Source organism: Delphinapterus leucas, chromosome 1 (genome assembly GCF_059928025.1).
Source record: "Delphinapterus leucas isolate spDelLeu-1000000601 "Yukka" chromosome 1, BTC_Dleu_Yukka2, whole genome shotgun sequence".
Taxonomy (NCBI): domain Eukaryota; kingdom Metazoa; phylum Chordata; class Mammalia; order Artiodactyla; family Monodontidae; genus Delphinapterus; species Delphinapterus leucas.
This window is the reverse complement of record NC_143129.1, coordinates 89,559,993-89,580,605: the sequence shown is the minus strand read 5'-3', so window position 1 is coordinate 89,580,605 and position 20,613 is coordinate 89,559,993. Positions and strand designations below refer to the sequence as shown.

The following is a 20,613-nucleotide window of genomic DNA, read 5'->3' as shown; positions in this document are numbered from 1 at the left end:
CGGCTGGCGCGATATCCCGCCTTTTCCGAGGTTCGGAGGCAGAAGTTCGTGTTGGTTCTTTCTGCTGCCCTAATAGACAGCAGGTGGCGGTTCGCGTGAGCACCGAGCCCGCGGTTTCCCGCTAGTTTTTTAAAGGTAAGGGCAGGTGTGCAGAGTTCCCTCCCTGATGATTGAACCCAGAGCTGGGCGACGTTTTGTTACTGGCCCTCCCACACGCAGGCAGCCCCCGGCGCCATCTGGCGCTTTCTCCGTAGTCGTCTAAGCACGTCAACTAGTTCTTCCCGGCGAGGTGATGCAATTTAACAGGGCTGGTGGAGGTAACGGGCTTCTTTTCAGGCTGTCCCGGCGATGATGCCTAGTTTGAGTTTCTCGATTATCCATTGACGTCGCCAGCGTGGCCATTGGTGGTGGGGGGATGGTGGGGACGAATAGGGGATGTTTCTGCTTTGAACACCACGGCAGTAAGGGACACCGTAGGCTTCCATGGTAGCAAATGTTTCACGCATTCCTTTATATACCCATTTATTATAGAATAAGTAGTGCATTAATGAAACAATGTAAAACACTTTCTCCCGCATCTTGAGCAATAGATAATTACCACTGGAAGAGAAAATGGAAAAGCAGAAGCCCATTAAATTGTTTGTACCACCGAGATTAAGTAGCAGTCAAGTATCTGCAGTGAAACCTCAGACTTTGGGAGGAGATTCTGATTTCTTCAAGGTAAATTTGCATTTACTCATTAGGTAAATGAGGCAAAGTGAACTTTCTTACTGGTGATATCTTATAATTTTTTTCAGTAAATATGGTCTGATTTACCCAAGAATTTTGAATAGCATTTCTTTGAATGAATAATGAGCACACTTAATGTGTTTAGGCATCATTCATTTAAAGAAATAATTACTGGTGCTTTGGAATTCTGCATACATAATGGGACCTGCTTACTTTAATCCTCTTTCTTTAAATGATTTACAGCAACTTATGAACATATACAATGAAATAGTAAAATATAAATTAGAATATTAGGATCAAGGAAAATTAAGAAAATTTGGACAAATATGTTGACATACTGGTAAAAATCAGTGTTTGAGGTTAAAATTTGACTCTGAGCTTCTGGGTTGACAGGATAAATGGGAAGTTCGTACGTGTAGTAGGTTCTTATAGGAAAGGAGGAATAGAGCTTTTTTTAGTAATTTATTTAAATTTCTCATGTGGGGACTTCCCTGGCAGTCCAGTGGTTGACTCCGCACTTTCACTGCAGGGGGCATGCGTTCAGTCCCTGGTCAGGGAACTAAGAACCCACATTATGCACAGTGTGGCAAAAAAAAAAAAAAAAATTACATTAAAAAAATAATTTTTTAAAACATCTTTATTGGGGTATAATTGCTTTACAATGGTGTGTTAGTTTCTGCTTTATAACAAAGTGAATCAGTTATACATATACATATGTTCCCATATCTCTTCCCTCTTGCGTCTCCCTCCCTCCCACCCCTCCCTATCCCACCCCTCCAGGCGGTCACAAAGCACCCAGCCGGTATCCCTGTGCCATGCGGCTGCTTCCTACTAGCTATCTACCTTACGTTTGTTAGTGTGTATATGTCCATGACTCTCTCTCGCCCTGTCACAGCTCACCCTTCCCCCTCCCCATATCCTCAAGTCTGTTCTCCAGTAGGTCTGTGTCTTTATTCCTGTCTTACCCCTAGGTTCTTCATGACATTTTTTTTTCTTAAATTCCATATATATGTGTTAGCATACGGTATTTGTTTTTCCCATTCTGACTTACTTCACTCTGTATGACAGACTCTATGTCCGTCCACCTCACTACAAATAGCTCAATTTCGTTTCTTTTTATGGCTGAGTAATATTCCATTGTATATATGTGCCACATCTTCTTTATCCATTCATCCGATGATGGGCACTTAGGTTGTTTCCATCTCTGGGCTATTGTAAATAGAGCTGCAATGAACATTTTGGTACATGACTCTTTTTGAATTATGGCTTTCTCAGGGTATATGCCCAGTAGTGGGATTGCTGGGTCATATGGTAGTTCTATTTGTAGTTTTTTAAGGAACCTCCATACTGTTCTCCACAGTGGCTGTATGAATTTACATTCCCACCAATAGTGCAAGAGTGTTCCCTTTTTTCCACACCCTCTCCAGCATTTATTGTTTCTAGATTTTTTGATGATGGCCATTCTGACTGGTGTGAGATGATATCTCATGGTAGTTTTGATTTGCATTTCTCTAATGATTAATGAAGTTGAGCATTCTTTCATGTGTTTGTTGGCAGTCTGTATATCTTCTTTGGAGAAATGTCTATTTAGGTCTTCTGCCCATTTTTGGATTGGGTTGTTTGTTTTTTTGTTACTGAGCTGCATGAGCTGCTTGTAAATTTTGGAGATTAATCCTTTGTCAGTTGCTTCATTTGCAAATATTTTCTCCCATTCTGAGGGTTGTCTTTTGGTCTTGTTTATGGTTTCCTTTGCTGTGCAAAAGCTTTGAAGTTTCATTAGGTCCCATTTGTTTATTTTTGTTTTTATTTCCATTACTCTAGGAGGTGGATCAGAAAGGATCTTGCTGTGATTTATGTCAAAGACTGTTCTTCCTATGTTTTCCTCGAAGAGTTTGATAGTTTCTGGCCTTACATTTATGTCTTTAATCCATTTTGAGCTTATTTTTGTGTATGGTGTTGGGGAGTGATCTAATCTCATATTTTTACATGTATCTGTCCAGTTTTCCCAGGACCACTTATTGAAGAGGCTGTCCTTTCTCCACTGTACATTCCTGCCACCTTTATCAAAGATAAGGTGTCCATATGTGCGTGGGTTTATCTCTGGGCTTTCTATCCTGTTCCATTGATCTATCTTTCTGTTTAAAAAAATAAATTTCTTATGTGGAACTTTATGTTGGAAATAGGATGAAGCAATGAATATTTTAATTTTCTATGTTGTAGAAAAATTCTTATGTCTCTATAGCCAAAGAGTATAATATTAAAATGCTATTCAGTGAAGAAAATTCTCAATTCTACCAGGGCAAAGATCATAATGAAATTGAAGAAAGCCAATATTCTAAGCTACTAATTAAAATCACTAAAATTATTACTGAGTACTTACAAAGCATGTATCATGTAATTTTAGTTTAGCTTTCTCTTATAAGTGAAAACTAAAAAATTTTGCTTTGTTTACAGGGCAAAATCATTTGATATATTTAACACTATGTATACATTAAAGGATTTACAATTATAGTCACTTTTTTAAGCAGATGTATACTGTATATGTAATTACATATTACACTGCTAGTTATTAGAGTGGTATGAGACAGTGTGTTTAAGAACTTCTTTGTGTTTCTAGGGTTTCAACAAATGTGTTGAAGATGATTTTGGTTTTCCATTTGCAATGACTAATTTCTCCAAAAATGGGAAAAACATTGATTCAGGTAGGAGACTAGAAAAGCAATGTATCACCTTACATAGAAACATTTTTAAAATACACATTGCTAGATATCAAATAAGAGTATTATATTGATAGCCTTGACATTAAAGCTAGATATAATAGTTAATATATAAAACAGGATGTTGGCATATTTAATTCTAGTTGTCTTTTATCTTGCAGATCCTGCTTTACAAAAAGTTGACTTTTTGCCCATGCTTGAACAGGTCAGTTAAGTATAGTGTATATAGATATAACCTGTTTAGATATTGAATTGCTTGCTTGAAAAAGAAAAAAAAATCTTTAGTTGTTGGATTACTAGTCTTCAGTATTTAATTGCTGCTATTTGGAAACTATCATCAGGAGTATTTTCTCATAGGAAAAATTTATTCATTTTTTAGGTTGATAATTCTGACAGTTGTCATTACCAGGAGGGACTAAAAGACTCTGATTTTGAGGTCAGAAGATTTCCCGTCTATATTAAATTTCTTGTAATTGGGGTATCATTTATTATTACTTGTATTTATCTTTCTTTTGAAGCTTCAAAAGGATTAATATTTAGTTAAGGTTTTAAGTTATATTCTTTAAAACCTTTTTGCCACTTTGCTTTTCTTTTGAATTTGCTGAAACACTAGGCCTCTGTATTTTCCTGAGTTATAAAAGCATGAATTCTTAAGGGGCAATTTAACTTTAAACCATAAAAATCAAGAATAGGAAAGGGGAGATGAATGCAATGTGTGAAAAGGTTGCGAATTAAGCCAGTATTTTACAAACAATTCTTGAATTAATAGGTATGATTGTTTGGCTGGTTTACTGTCTAAGGAATTTGTAGGATATACTGTACTTTTGATTTTAGTTATAAAAATCATTCTTTCTTATGGCACATAGATATCTTTAAAGCAAAGAGAAATTCCATGGCCTGGTAAAGTGCTATCTGGTTGTTGCTGGGATTATGGTATCACAAATTTAGAAATATGGAATTTATTCATATATTTTGATAACAGAGCTATCAGCAAGGAGAAAGTAGCATGATTAAAAAAATAAAAGAAAACCTTTGACATTTACCTTATAATGTGGAAAGGGATGATGCAGGAAATCCAAATAAAATCCAAATAAAACCTCAGGCTAAATGAAAGATCTTGTGTTCACTATTATTTTTCTTGTCATTGTACCTTAAACTTCATATCCTTTGGCTAATCCTTAAGCTGTTTGTATAACCAAAATATTTCAAGACCATTGCTAAAATTGACACATTTCATGTAGAGTGATTTATTTTAGCTTTTAAGCAGCCAGATTCTCTCATTGACTTAAAGATTTCTAACTTCTGGCTTAGGCACATTTTGAAGTTATTTGATTTTATTCATCAAGGAATAACTTAGGTGACCAGTAACCTTAGTAAAGTAGCTAATATTGCCTTAGTAGTTAGAAAAAAGTTAATATAGCTTTCAGCATGGTATTAGGGCATAAATTGAGGAGAGATTTGGTCTCAACTATTAAGATACTCATGGATATTTTCAATAGGCAGCTGTAGTTTGGTTATACTAAAATTTTGAACTATTAACAGTCATTGAAAACCTATTTTATAATAGAATTCAGAACCAATGAGCAGACTATATTCAAAACTGTATAAGGAGACTGACAAGATCAAGAAGTGGAAAGTGAGTGTAGAATCTGAACTGAAGCAGAAAGAAAACAAGTTGCAAGAAAATAGAAAAATAATTGAAGCACAGCGGAAAGCCATTCAAGAACTACAGGTATAATGAAATTTGTAATTGAAAATATAGTATAGTAAATCTTATAATACTATTAAAACTAGAGTATTATTTCAGAGTAAGTTGGGTTTATCTTGTTTCTGTGATGTGGATTTTAAGAATGGTGTTTTTTGAAGTTTCATTAATATTAGTTGCATTTCAACTTTAGGATGAGCAGAAGACAGGCTGCACGAAACTTAATGCAAATGGCTAGGGAAATAGTAATTTACTTTAGATAAAGATTGATTTAATGATTCTAATTATAGAATTTTAATATTTATTGGTTCCCGTTACTGATGATGTTTTGTTTGATATGTCTTTTTTATTATATTAGAAAATGACATTGTAGATAAAACTTTAAATTTGAAACTGTTTCTCTTCAATTTTATGGCATAGTGAAAGAAAAATTTTGAGAAAATGCAACATTGGGTTAGGAGAAAGATAAAACATCATTTCAAAATGCTTAGGGACGATAATATCACACTAAAATACTGTTGGATACATTTTGGAGATAATTCAGCAAACCTAATTTTAGACTGATGAAAGTGAGACCCATATTCTTATAGGATATCCATAAGTGTGACAAAAAAAGTTCTTCTTTGTGTTCAAAGAAAATAATTCTTATTGATCATCATAGCATGTTAGCAAAGAAATGCTGCTTAATGAATATACTCATGTTTATTTTGCTAAGTAAAATGTGATGAACTGTTCTTTTGTCTTATAAATTAGTTTGAAAATGAAAAAGTAAGTTTGAAATTAGAAGAAGGAATTCAAGAAAATAAAGATTTAATAAAAGAGTAAGTAATAATTTAATGAATTTGTTCTTTACAAATTTATTTTTTATTCCAAACTAATTATTAAAATAATTTCTAAAAATTGAATATGCTCTTTCTGTTGTATAATATTAATTGATATATAGAATTCTATCTGGGTGCTGTGGAGAAAAGGAAGACATACCTATTTTACATTCTTGCATTTGGCAAACTGTGGTCACTGACTAGTAACTTCTCACTTTTTAAAATGACAGGCAGGGGAAGCCATTACTTAGCGTTGATAAAGGTACCTGATAATCTTATATCTACAACTGCCTATGTATATTGTATACCTTTTTGTTTGACTATTGTTTTAGGTGAAACCCTTGCAGAAGAGGGCTCAACTTAGTTCCAAGCTAATTCTCACTGTCAAATTCCTGTTTTTGCCAGTGGCCCAATCATTCTTCCATTAACTTTGGCTTAAAACTTTAGTATCATCCTTTTTTTTAAAATTAATTAATTAATTTTATTTATTTAATTTTGGCTGTGTTGGGTCTTCGTTGCTGCGCGCGGGCTTTCTCTAGTTGCGGTGAGCGGGGGGGCTACTCTTTGTTGCGGTGTGCGGGCTTCTCATTGCGGTGGTTCTCTTGTTGCAGAGCATGGGCTCTAGGCGCATGGGCTTCAGTAGTTGTGGCTTGCGGGTTCTAGAGCGCAGGCTCAGTAGTTGTGGCACACAGGCTTAGTTGCTCCACAGCATGTGGGATCTTCCTGGACCAGGGCGCCAACCCGTGTTACCTGCATTGGCAAGCAGATTCTTAACCACTGTGCCACCAGGGAAGTCCAAGAATTAGGTTTGTAGTTACTTGTTTTGATTTTACAAAATCAGTAACAATAAAAAGTTCCTCTGTCTAGAACAGTGGTTCTTAAACTTTAGCAAGCTTCAGAATTACCCGCAGAGCTTCTTAAAACACATGTCGTTGGCCTCTCCTCCCCTGCCAGAGTTTCTGATTCAGTGGAGTAGACTTAAGAATGTGTACTTCTAACAAGCGATGTGGATGCTGCTGGTGCAAGGATCATACTTTGAGAACTACTGATTTGTGGTAGAGAATAGTCACAGGCTTTGAAAACAAAACAAAGCCACCTTTGATTTCAGTGACTTCTTAACCTTTTCATTTATTAGATTATTGAAAATGTTAAAGGATGTAGTTTATGTAATATTACAGCTTTTGCTCTTCATTAAACTAATATTTAGACTTAAAAATTATTATAAAATGTTAATCTGTAACAATTCATTTCTGCAGAAAAATTATACATTGGAAAATTTAAACTGGTGTATATGTTAGCAACTTCAAGACACCCAGAGGTCTTTTTTTTTTTTTAACTTTCAATACCATTTAATGAGATTTGGAAGATATGACTACATTATATTGACCTTTAAAATTTTTTTTGGTTGAGATATAATTGACATATAACATTATATTATTTTTAAGTGTATAATGTAATGATTGATATATGTATATATTGCAAAATTATCACCACAATAAGTCTAGTTAATATCCATTACCATATATAATTACAGATTTTTTGTTTTGACAAGAACCCTCAAGATCTACTCTCTTAGCAACTTTCAAATATATAATATTACTAACTATATTATTACTATAGCTTTATAATGTAGTTTCAAATCAGGAAGTGTGATGCCTCCAGCTTTGGTCTCCTTTCTCAAGATACTTTGGCTAATTGGGGTTTTTGGTGATGCCATACAAATTTTGGTATTGTTTGTTCTGTTTCTGTGAAAAATGCCATTGGAAATTTGAGTGGGATTGCATTGAATTTGTAGATTGCTTTCAGTAGTGTGGTATTGTGATTTATAAGAAAATATATATATATATTTGGTCATTCAGATGACCAAAATATATTTCATGTATATATTTAGTTTTCATCCATCTTTCCTGACTCACAACTCTTCAAACCCTTGGAATTTTCTAAATGTTGAGAGTGAAAAGGTGTCTTGTTATGCTAATGAGGTGACTTTTGGACCCCACCAAAGATAGGGGCCGGTTGCCTGGAGAGCCAACCACGTGGTTAGAGGATTGGAACTTCCAACCTCTGGGGACAGGCAAGGACCTGGAGGTTGAATCAGTTGCCAATGGCTAAAGATTTAATCAGTCATGACTATCTAATGAAGCCTCTGTAAAAACCTGAGAGGTCAGGGTTCGAGAGGTTCCTGGTTGGTGAACATGTGGAGATTTGGGGAGAATGATGAGCTCGGAGAGAGCATGAAAGATTCTCACCCTTTCCTCATATCTTGCCCTGTGCATCTTTCCCACTTGGCTGTTCCTGAATTATATCCTTTTATGATAAACCAGTACTCTAGTAAGTAAATTGTTTCTCTGTTCTCTGAGTCATTCTAGCAAATTAATAGAAGCCAAGGAGGAGGTCATGGGAACCTCTGATTTATAGCCAGTGGGACAGAACCACAGGTAACAACCTGGGCTTGCAACAAGCATCTGAAGTTGGTGGGATAAGGGGAGGGTAGCAGTCTTATAGGACTGAACCCTTAACTTATGAAGTCTGATGCTATCTCCAGGTAGATGGTGTCAGAATTGAATTGTAGGACCCTCAGCTGTGGTGCCCAGAATTGCTTGTTGGTGTGAGGAACCCCCTTCCAAATTTGGAATTGGTACCAGACTCCATTTAGGTAGTGTGGACATTTTAACAATATTAATTCTTCTAATTCATGGACACAGAAGATTTTTCCATTTATTTGTGTCTTCTTCAATTTCTTTCATCAGTGTGTTATAGTTTTCAGTGTGCAGGTCTTTTACCTCCTTGGTTAAATGTATTCCTAAGCGTGTTATTCTTTTTGATGCAATTGTAAATGGAATTATATTCTTAATTTCTCTTCTGATAGTTCATTATTAGTGTACAGAAATACAACTGATTTTTGTATGTTGGTTTTGTATCCTGTAACTTTACTGAATTTGTTTATTAGTTCTAACAGTTTTTCGGTGGAGGCTTTAGGGTTTTCTGTATATAATAGAATGTCATCTGCAAATCGTGACAGTTTTACTTTGTTCTTTCTGATTCAAGTGCCTTTTATTTTCTTGTCTATTGCTGTGGCTAGGACTTCCAATACTATGTTGAATATCAGTGGCAAGAATGGGCATCCTTGTCTTGTTCCTGATCTTACAGGACAAACTTTCAGCTTTTCAGGGTTGAGTATGATGTTAGCTGTGGGCTTGTTATATATGGCTTTTATTATGTTGATGTAGGTTCCCTCTGTACCCACTCTGTTGAAAATTTTTATCATAGATGGATTTTGAATTTTGTCAAAAGCTTTTTCTGCATCTGTGAGATGATCAGAGGTCTTATTCACATAATTAATGACTCTTCAGAAAATTACTTATTTTATGTTTTGAAGGTAAGATAGCTAGAATATTTCTGGGGTAATTAGTAATGAAAATCCCAATCCTCTCTTCTCATTTTATTTCTTAGGTGAATCTGGAACTGTTTACTAAAAGGTTATTGAAAGCTACTTGGGTAGAAACTTTTAAGGAGCTTTTCACTTTAAAAGGAGGCAGTTATTAAATCATCTTTGCTAATAGTACAGTCAACCAATTTTTCCTTTATAGTCACTTATGAACGATATGTGATATATATTAAATATTATGATGTTTTAAGAATTTCTTTAAAATTGTAACAGTAATGTTTCATAACTTTTATATATGATTTTGCTTTGAGATATATTACACTTATGCAAACTCTTTCCTCTGTTTCAGGAATAATGCTACAAGGCATTTATGTAATCTACTCAAAGAAACTTGTGCCAGATCTGCTGAAAAGACAAAGAAATGTAAATATCTTTCTCATTTTATATGATTTTATCAATTTATTGTTATTACTTTAATGGTGGGGGGGTGGAGAGGGAAACAAATTGTCTTTTCAGTTTTTGGAACCAATCAAAAATTTTTTAAAAATTTAAATTATTTATTTGGCTGCATTGGGTCTTAGTTGTGGCACATGGGATCTTCATTGCAGCATGCAAGGTCTTTTGGTTGTTGCATGTGGGGTCTTTTCATTGCGGCATGTGGGGTCTTTTTGTTGCAGCATGCGGGCTTCTCTCTACCTGTGGCGCACGGGCTCCAGAGCACGCGGGCTAGGTAGTTGTGGTGCATGGGCTGTCTAGTTGCGGCACGTAGGCTCCAGAGTGTGCAGCCTCAGTAGTTGTGGCATGTGGGCTCTCTAGTTGTGGTGCGTGGGCTCTAGAGCATGCAGGCTCAGTAGTTGTGGCACGGCCTTAGTTGCCCTGTGGCATGTGGGATCCTAGTTTCCTGACCAGGGATCGAACCCATGTCCCCTGCGTTGGAAGGTGGATTCTTAACCACTGGACCACCAGGGAAGTCCCAGGAGCCATTTTTTATTTGAACAAGTTATATGTGTCTCATACCATTTCTTTATATAAGTAGTAACTAGATTCTCAGTTCTTTGAGCTTTGAAAAGTTCTTCAAGCTTTTTGAAAGGTAATATATTTTAAAAGATATATATTTACTTGGCATTTATGGTTAATTCTCATTTCAATTAAAGTGTGATCTTGAGACTAACCTTCTCTTCTGTTTGGAACAACCAGGAAATTGAATCAAGAATGATATATAGCCATGTTCATAATAGAAAATACTGATGGAGGGCTATGCTGAAAGCATAGTGCTTAAGAATAGCAGTGTAGTATTTATTTATAAATAGAATTCTCAAATTTCTTCTAAAGAAACATTATTTTAAAACATTCTATTAAGGTTGTAGTATATATGTGAAAGTGCATGTTTTTATTTTATGCATATTTTGATGTTAATTGTAAAGTAGGAATTTTTTTCATTTTGATGAAAAACATAATCTGATTTTCAAAAATAATTGTTTTTGTCTTTGTCATTAATCTGCCATTAGGTCTACTTTGTTGTTTGTTTCTGCCAAGAATCTGTTGGGAAATACTGTCTACCTGCTTTTTCAGGATAGCCTCTATTTTTCAAATTTTAATTGATACCACACAGCTTAAGAGCTTGGACTGAAGAGATAGATAGCCCTGTGCTCAAATTCAAACTTTAAGTTGTTATCTGCTTGACCTTGAATAATTTGAATAATTTATGTAATCTCTGACCCTCTGTTTATTAGTTAATAAAGTACCTCAGTGTTGTTTTGAGAATTAAAGTAGTTAATAAATATAAAATGCTTAAACAGTGCAAAGTGCTCAATAAATGTTAGCCGTTATTATTATTTCTAGTATGCAGTATTGCTAGTTATTTTATTCTTGGTCTCTGCCTAAAGTACTTTGCTTTTACAACTATATATACCTTCCAGAATGTACTGCACCACTATCAGCTCTTCCATGATACCCTGTTTATTCAACTTGCAAGATTAACTTTTCTGTCTAAATATAAAAAGTGGTGAAAAGTATATGGATGGGGTAGAGAGATAGTATATGGACTGCATTGTAGAAAGTAACCTGGGCTAGAGAGACAAGGCTGCTAGTTCTTTCTTCCATTTAGTTTTAAGCTAAGTCAGATATCAGATGGTGGGAGAGGTTTGAAGAACCTTTTAAACATTTTTAGGTGATCTCTTAAGTGAACTAAAGAGTATATCTTTTTTCCTCATATTTGTTTGTTTGTTTGTTTGTTTATTTATTTATTTATTTATGGCGATGCCACATGGCTTGCAGGATCTTAGTTCTCCAGCCAGGGATTGAACCTGTGCCCTTGGCAGTGAAAGCACAGAGTCCTAACCACTGGACCACCACAGAATTACCCTAAAGAGTATATCTTGATGTGACATGTAGATTCTTTTTTTCCTAAAACATCTTTTATTTATTCTATTATTATTATGATGATGATTATTCTTTAAATTTTTATTGGAGTATATTTGATTTACAATGTTGTGTTAGTTTCAGGTGTACAGCAAAGTGAATCAGTTACACATACATATACATATATCCACTCTTTTTAAGATTCTTTTCCCATATAGGCCATTACAGAATATTGAGTAGAGTTCCCTGTGCTATGTAGCAGGTCCTTATTAGTTATCTATTTTATATATAGTAGTCTGTATATGTCAGTCCCAATGTCCCATTTTATCCCTTCCTCCCACCTTACCTCCTGGTAACCATAAGTTTGTTTTCTACATCTGTAACTCTATTTCTGTTTTGTAGATAAGTTGATTTGTACCTTTTTTTAGATTCCACATATAAGCAATATCATACAATATTTGTCTTTCTCTGTTTGACTTACTTCACTCAGTATGATAATCTCTAGGTCCATCCATGTTGCTGCAAATGGCATTAGTTCATTCTTTTTTCTGGCTGAGTAATATTCTGTTGTATATATGTACCACATTTTCTTTATCCATTCCTCTTCGGATAGACATTTAGGTTACTTCCATGTCCTGGCTATTGTAAATAGTGCTTCAGTGAACATTGGGGTGCATGTATCTTTTTGAATTATGGTTTTCTCCGGATATATGCCCAGGAGTGGTGGATCATATGGTAGCTCTATTTTTAGTTTTGTAGAGAACCTCTATACTGTTTTCCATAGTGGCTGTACCAATTTACATTCCCACCAACAATGTAGCAGGGTTCCTTTTTCTGCACACCCTCTCCAGCATTTACTGTTTGTAGATTTTTTGTTGATGGCCATTCTGACCAGTGTGAAGTGATACCTCATGGTAGGTTGTTTTTTTTTTCTTTCAGATGGTAAAATTTTTGTTTTTTTTTTAAAGATACTATAATTAATTAATTAATTTATTTATTTTTGACCGTGTTGGGTCTTCATTTCTGTGCGAGGGCTTTCTCTAGTTGTGGCAAGTGGGGGCCACTCTTCATCACGGTGCGCGGGCCTCTCACTATCGCGGCCTCTCTTGTTGCAGAGCACGGGCTCCAGACGCGCAGGCTCAGTAGTTGTGGCTCACAGGCCTAGTTGCTCTGTGGCATGTGGGATCTTCCCAGACCAGGGCTTGAACCCATGTCCCCTGCATTGGCAGGCAGATTCTCAACCACTGTGCCACCAGGGAAGCCCTCAGATGGTAAAATTTTTATTGGAAATACCTGATCTATATTTAAAACTCATAAATGTACAGTTGAAAAAAATAGATTCACATACCCAAGTTGTTCCAAACACACTTATAAGTTTTCAAATCACTGAATCAAGAAATGAGTTTTAAATTTAATTAAAATGAAATAAAATGAAAAATCAGTCCCTCCATCTCATCAGCCACATTTCCAAAGGTCTGTTGCTCACCTTTGGGGCATTGGTGGTCTAGATAATACTGTTAAGCCTAAGTCTGATTGTACTGTTGCTGTGCTCCTAATTCTCCAGCAGTTTCCCATCACACTCAGTGGAAAAGTCAAAGTCCTGACAGTGGTCCACAAGGCCTTTCATGTCTGCCCCTGCCTACTCTTCCATCCTCATCTCTTGCTTCTCTCCTCCTCATTGACTCCACTCTGGCCACCTCAGACTCTCCAGACCTACTCCCACTTCAAGTTCTTTGTCCCTGCTGGTCCCTCTGCCTGGGATGCTCCCACCCCTCCCCAACATCATCATGTGCTGCTCCCTCACCTCCTTCAGGTCTTTATTCAAATACCATCTTCCCCTAGGTTCTAGCCTAGCCACTGTATTGTACATTGATGACCCCAACCCCTACTGACACTTCAAGTCCTTCTTCCCTGAATTGTTTCACTCCTGGGCAGTCAATCACTATCTGACAAACTCTAGATTTTACTTTTTTGAGATGTTTATTATCTTACCTCCTCCCGCAATGGAATGTAAGCTCTATGAGATTAAAATTTTTGTCTGTTTATTCACTGCTGGATCCCTGGCCCTGAGCATATCACTTGTTGAATGAATGTACCTCATGGTAGTTTTGATTTGCATTTCTCTTAATTAGTGATGTTGAGCTTCTTTTCATGTGCTTTTTAGCCATGAGTATGTCTTCTTTGGAGAAAAGGCTTTTTAGGTCTTCCACCCATTTTTTGACTGGGTTGTTTGCTTTTTTGATATTGAGTTACATGAGCTGTTTGTATATTTTGGAGATTAATTTCTTGTCGGTTGCTTCATTCGTAAATATTTTCTCCCATTCTGAGGGTTGTCTTTTTGTTTTGTTTATGGTTTCCTTTGCTGTGCAAAAGCTTTTAAGTTTAATTAGGTCCCATTTGTTTATTTTTGTTTTTATTTTCATTACTCTCGGAGGTGGATCAAAAAAGATCTTGCTGTGATTTATGTCAGTGTTCTGCCTATGTTTTCCTCTAAGAGTTTTGTAGTCTGTGGCCTTACATTTAGGTCTTTAATCCATTTTGAGTTTATTTTTGTGTATTAGGGAATGTTCTAATTTCATTCACTTACATGTTGCTGTCCAGTTTTCCAAACACCACTTATTGAACAGACTGTCTTTTCTCCATTGTATATTCTTGCCCTAAAAATTCTTAATACTTGCCTTATATTTACTGTAAACTCCATCTGTATTCTTGCCGTAAGCCTTTATTTTTGCTATTGTGATTTTCTCTGTCTTTTATTTATTCGTTCAACATTTTAAAAAGTGCCTACTATGTGCCATGAAATGTTCTAGATGCTGAGGGAAAACAGTAGTAAACAGACAAAATTTCTGCTATTATGGAGTATGCACTCTTGTAAAGGGACACATATCATAAATGAATAAATAAAGTACATGTTGGGTGATGACAACTGCTTCAAAAGAGAATATTTTGGGATAGGGTATTTGGGGAAGTTTTTTTCTGATTAAGTGGTATCTGATTAGAGACCTGAATAAATGAGGGAATGTATCATGTAGCTATTTTGGGAATGAATATTTCAGGCAGAGGAAACAGCAAATGCAAAATCCCTTAGATGAGAGCCTGTTGAATCTTTTCAAGTCATAACAGTGAGGTCACTGTGCTGTTCCTTCCATATTTCTTACCTTTTTTGTATCTTTCGTCTTCTTTTCTCATTGTGCTCCCTTCAGGATAATTTCTTCTGCTTTGTTCCAGTTCACTAATTCTCTATTTAGCTGTTTCTAAACTGTTTTTAAATTCATCTGTTAGGCCTTAATTTCTGCTCTTGTATTCTCTGGTTCTGTTCTTTAAAAAATATCTGTAATGTTACTTTTTAGAGTTTCAAATTCCTTGCAGAAATTTTTAAGCTCGTTTTTTTTTTTTTTTGTCTCCATGAGCATAGTAAGCTTAGTTTTATTAAATTTTTTGTCCAGCAATGCCAGTATCTGGAATCCCTTGGGATCTGTTTCTGTGGTTTGTTGTTTTGTAGATTCTAGTTCTTATTGTTTATCTCATTGTGTACTTCATTATTTTTGATTGCTTGCTTGAGACTTAGAGTGATGTGACATTTTCCTAGTTCTCTGAATGCTGAGAAATTTTAGATTATATCCTGGACATGTTGTGAGATTCTGGGTCCTGTTAAAAATCCCATGGAAAATGTTTGTTTGTTTGTTTGTATTTTAGCAGATATGCAACTCAAGTTTAGATCACAAGTTCTATCTTACCTTTTGTGTGCTGGGGTTCCATTATCAGTTCAGTTTTCAAAGCTTTTGCCATGTTACTCTGCGTCTGTTTCATGTACGCTCCACTCAAGATTAGATTAGTTCTGGGACTTGGATAGTGATTTCAGAGGGACTTGCTATATTTGCTATATTTGCTTTGGGTCTATCTTGTACATGCACATCCTCCCTTTTCCCTATGGGACTTGTGCCAAGTCATACAAATAATTAGGGAATCACCTTCTCCAGCTCTCTCTAGCATTGCCCCTTCACCCTCAGCCTTACAGGGGTCCCGTCCTCCTGTCCTTTGGTGAGAGACATGGAGTTTCTCCTGGGGTTTTATATGTCCTTGCTGCCATGGCTGCTGTAGCTCCACTACTGGAGCCACCTTTGGGGCAGGGCTGGAAGAGAAAAAAAAAAAAGAAAAAAAAAGGGATTTCCTTTTGCTTTTATAGTTCTGCTGGGCCCTTACACTTTAGTAATGCTAGGAGAGAAGGTAGGAAAAAAACTAAACAAACAGGAAACTCGCCTTCACATGAGTCATTTCTTCAAGATTTTACTTTTCTTCCCAATCTACCTGCTTTTGCTTACTTTTCAGATTCCTCAAGTAGTTGCTTTATGGATTTCATCCAGAGTTTTTAGTTGTAATCAATGGGAGAGAAAGGCTATAGTGGGCTTATTCCATCTTGACTGACACTGGAAGTTGGTTTAGGTTTTCTGAGTTATAATCCTCAACCTATTCTTGGCCTGATGATTCATCATTATCTTTTTAGATCTTTGATTCTTTCAATAATTCAAAAAATTCCTCCAGATTTTTATCTTTAGGAGGAAGGTTGGTCTGAATTATTTAGTCATTACCATAAAACAGAGTCCTGGATGCTTTTTCAAAATACAGATCAAATAATGTCACTGTCTAATTTTTTCAGTGGCTTTCCATAATTTTCAGGATAGCATGGTGTTTGCCACTTCCCTTCACCTTGCCAAATCTTTTCACATGTCCCACATACACAAGCTCATGGAGAACTATTTGTTAACCCCTAAACAGATTATACTTCTGAGTTTTTGCATATGTTTATTGGCTGATCCTCCTTCCTTTTTCATCTTGTTAATTCATATTTGTCCTTCAAAACTCAGAGTAATTATTACCACCCTTGGGAAATATTCCCTAGTTTTTCACTCTGACTTAGATACTCCTCTTCTTTTACTTAGTACCCTTAGTATACCTTTACCATGTATTTATGAATTCCTTCAACAAATACTGAGTACCTACTACATCTCACTGTAAGCTTGCAGGCAAGGGATCGTGTCTTATTTGACTCAGTATATTCAACACTTTGCACAGTGTCTGTGAAGATAGCAGGCAATAAATAAATTCATGAATGAATAAGTAAAGAATAAATTTGTTCTTAGATGTACCTTAAAAAAAAAAACAAACCTTTAAATGGCTGTCTATTACTCACATTAAGTACATTGGAATTCTTTAGCCTGCCATTTGAAGTACTGCATACATTTTTTTTTTTTCTGTAGCCTTATTCCTTAATCTAAATTACTTAGTGTTGAAAAGGACTTTAAAGCTTTTTGGTCTATTTACATATCCATTGCTTTAATTCTTTTATAGGAAATTAATAATTTCCTTTGTGACTACCAAGTGGTAGTCTCTTTCCTGTGTTTGAACATATTCAGTGTTGGAAACCCACTAACCCCGAGGCTGTCATTTAAGCACAGCTCTTATTTTTATGTTGAAATCTCTCTCTCTCTCTCTTTTTGTTTTTTTGGCCACACCACGCAGCTTGCGGGATCTTAGTTCCCCACCAGGGGTGGAACCTGGGCCCCCTGCAGTGAAAATGTGGACCTCCAGGGAATTCCCTGTTGAAATCTCTTATATTGAAATCTCTTTGTAGTTTCTCTCTTCTTATTATATTTCTTCTCCTTAAGGCATACAGAAAAAGTCTAAGCACTTTTTTATCTCTTTAGATTTTTAAAGGTGGTTACTTGTCCTTTCTGAATCTTGTCTTCTTCAGCCTAGATGTTTCAAGATTCTTTGTACTTTTGTTATTTTGGTTGATCTGTTTGAATATTATTGTTATATTTAGGAGTCCAGATCTGTATTAGGTAATCTAATGTGTAACTTGACCTGTGTAAAGGACTATTTCTTGTCTAATTGTAGGTGTCATTAATGAACTCTAAAGTCAGCTTATTTGATAGTCACATTGTATTATAGGCTTTAGTGACTTCACTAGTCATTAAAATCTTTCACTTTTTTTTTTTTTACTTCATTCTTTGCAAGTGCACTTAGATTTTTGGATCCAAATAACATTCTTTGCATTTACCCCTACTGGTTTTCATCAGGCAGACCTGTGTTTTAATCATGTACCACCACTTATTATTTTGGGATCCTAGCAAACAACATAATTTTTCTGTGTCACACTTTTGTTATCTGTGAAATGGGGATAATCACAGTTCCATTTATCTATGCCTAGATTTCTACCTAAATATATAGTATATGTATTTATGCATATATTTTCCCCCTTGCCAGGACTCTGGCATTTTCTTGATCCTTATGATTTACAGTTTTGTCAGTGCAACCATTTGGATCTATATGCACCAGTCTATTTCTTTAGACCAGGAAAGCCTTATGATATCTTTGGTCACTTATTCTGATTTCTGTTTGGGCATACTTATTATTTGTTTGTTGGCCCTCTGTTCTTCGTTTCTCTAATTGTTTTAATATTTGTTCCCCCACCCCCTCAATTTATGTTTGTTTCCTGTATTAGGAAACAATTTGACTTCTGAAGTATCAGTTCTTCCCTGTCCTGCCTCTAATCTCTAGTTCCTTTGAGTCTCTCATTATCTAAGCCATTGCTCCTTTCCTCCTTATTTATTTTTTCTATTTAATTCACCCCATTTCTTGAATTTCTAACATGGCCTGTTCTTTCTTTATGACTGTATCTTCCTCTTTCACTGAGACCATATTTTCTTGGTTCTGTTGAGAATACCAAATAGTTTTCTGAAATTTTCATCTGAATTCTCTAGAGTTCATTTTCAGAGATAGGCTGTTCCTTTTAACATCTTTCATGTTCCCTTTTCTTTGTTTGACAGTATTTTTTCATAGGCCTCGTGTAGGTTTTCTAACCATATACATCATTGAAAAAAGCAAGAACTATCTAGACTAAATAAACAAACTAGGTGATAAACTGAGCTTGGTCCTAGTATTGTGGTTGAATCCTCTTTTTATATTTATAGTTGTACAGCAGGTCACTGAGCAATTTCTAATGTTTTCACCTTGCATGGCTCTACTTATGGTAGCTGAATCTCTTTTCTGTCCCTTCTGTGTGGTTTTCTCGTACTCTGATAAATTTTGTAGAATATATGATTCTGAGTGATTTTAGTCAACAAACTCAAGTATGCACAAGATTTTTATGTCTTAAAATGTTAAAAATTCTTAATTTTTAAGATGTTTTATATCTTTATATTTATATTTTTTATATTTTTATATCTTTTTTATATCTTTATATCTTAAAGCCTTCATTCTGCTAGTGTGGAAGAAATTATCTCAGTAAATTTAGGAATTTTTCTTCTTTCCCTGGGATTGTATGTAAATTTGGGGGTGCCCATATAGTACCATGTGGTAGAGAGGGACATTTGTTTCTCAGTCATCTATCCTCTGAGACTTTTCATCATTTCGATTGGTATTCAGTTATTTGTCCACATAGATAGTTGGTGAGCTGCTCCTCATACCAGTCCTCAGGGCCTATTCAGGTATGCTGGTTCTCTGTGCTTTATCCCACCATGCTCAGTTGCACAATGTGTTGGAACAAGGGAAATTGTGAAGCTGTTTAAGGTCTTACCTGTCTATATATATTTCACAGGCATTTCTTCTCAGGTTTTGTCATCTTCCTAGAGTTATACTGAAGAAAAAAAAAAGCACAGCCCCACTCTGCTCTTAGTTTGCCCTAACTCTCTGGGATTTCTGTGTTCCCCAACCCTGAAGCTTAGCTTGGTGAGGGTAGAGGGCTACAGAACCCTTTCTTTTTTTTTTTTACATCTTTATTGGAGTATAATTGCTTTACAATGGTGTGTTAGTTTCTGCTTTATAACAAAGTGAATCAGTTATACATATACATATGTTCCCATATCTCTTCCCTCTTGCATCTCCCTCCCTCCCACCCTCCCTATCCCACCCCTCTAGGTGGTCACAAAGCACCCAGCTGATCTCCCTGTGCTATGCGGCTGCTTCCCACTAGCTATCTACCTTACGTTTGGTAGTGTATATATGTCCATGCCACTCTCTGGCTTTGTCACAGCTTACCCTTCCCCCTCCCCATATCCTCAAGTCCATTCTCTAGTAGGTCTGTGTCTTTATTCCTGTCTTACCCCTAGGTTCTTCATGACATTTTTTTTTCTTAGATCCCATATATATGTGTTAGCATATGGTATTTGTGAACCCTTTCTTAAGTACCTGCCAGAATCTAATAAGCTCTCTCAGCTTCCCCTTTTAAAGGCTTCTTCCTTACAAACTGGTAAATATTTCTTAGGTCTAGAGGATGGAAGCTTTGTTCTGACTTATATATTTTGAAAATCTATTACTTGTTTATATCTTGAATCTTTCCCCTAATCCCAACACTGGGCTTTTGAAACTCATAGACATTTTCTTTCCTTTTGGTTGAATCATTTCTTATTTAAGATGATGAATGCGGCAAGATCTAGTTGGCCAAATTAGGGCAAAGTAAGTGTGTGTGTGTGTGTGTGTGTGTGTGTGTGTGTATGTGTATGAGAGAGAGAGAGAGAGAGAGAGAGAGAGAGAAAGAGAGGAGGGAGAGGGGAGAGAGAGGGAAGGGAGGAGGTGGGGGTGGGGAGTTTAGATAGAGAGATAGATAGATAGATACCAGGAAAACCAAAAAGGTAGGCTTATACTGTTACAGTATTATGTCAGTATATTAGAACACTCTGCTACCAAAGTCCCTTCTCTATGCCACCTGTAGCAACTTGCTCCTGACAACTGTAAAGTACATCTATACCAATTTATTTTCTTTTTTGTAGTTTTATTTATTTGCTTTTCAGTACTTGCCTATTGGAAGAATGACTGGGGGGTATTTTGGAAGTACTGGTGGTAGTGGTAATGGGAAGATTGGAGGTGTTGGCAATAGAATGCAGTTCTTTG

The 20,613-nt window shown here is 35.9% G+C and overlaps 1 protein-coding gene across 1 annotated transcript in view; it reads left to right on the top strand.

Moving 5' to 3' along the window:
- The first annotated feature begins 312 nt into the window (after positions 1–312).
- SYCP1 (synaptonemal complex protein 1) overlaps positions 313–20,613 on the top strand; it is a 152,521-nt gene continuing 132,220 nt past the window's right edge. The window contains exons 1-7 of the mRNA XM_022583832.3: positions 313–720; positions 3,347–3,431; positions 3,608–3,651; positions 3,826–3,882; positions 5,014–5,178; positions 5,905–5,972; positions 9,710–9,783. Coding sequence (XP_022439540.1) covers positions 613–720; positions 3,347–3,431; positions 3,608–3,651; positions 3,826–3,882; positions 5,014–5,178; positions 5,905–5,972; positions 9,710–9,783 — 601 coding nt within the window. The 5' untranslated portion in view covers positions 313–612. The remainder of the gene's footprint in view (positions 721–3,346; positions 3,432–3,607; positions 3,652–3,825; positions 3,883–5,013; positions 5,179–5,904; positions 5,973–9,709; positions 9,784–20,613) is intronic.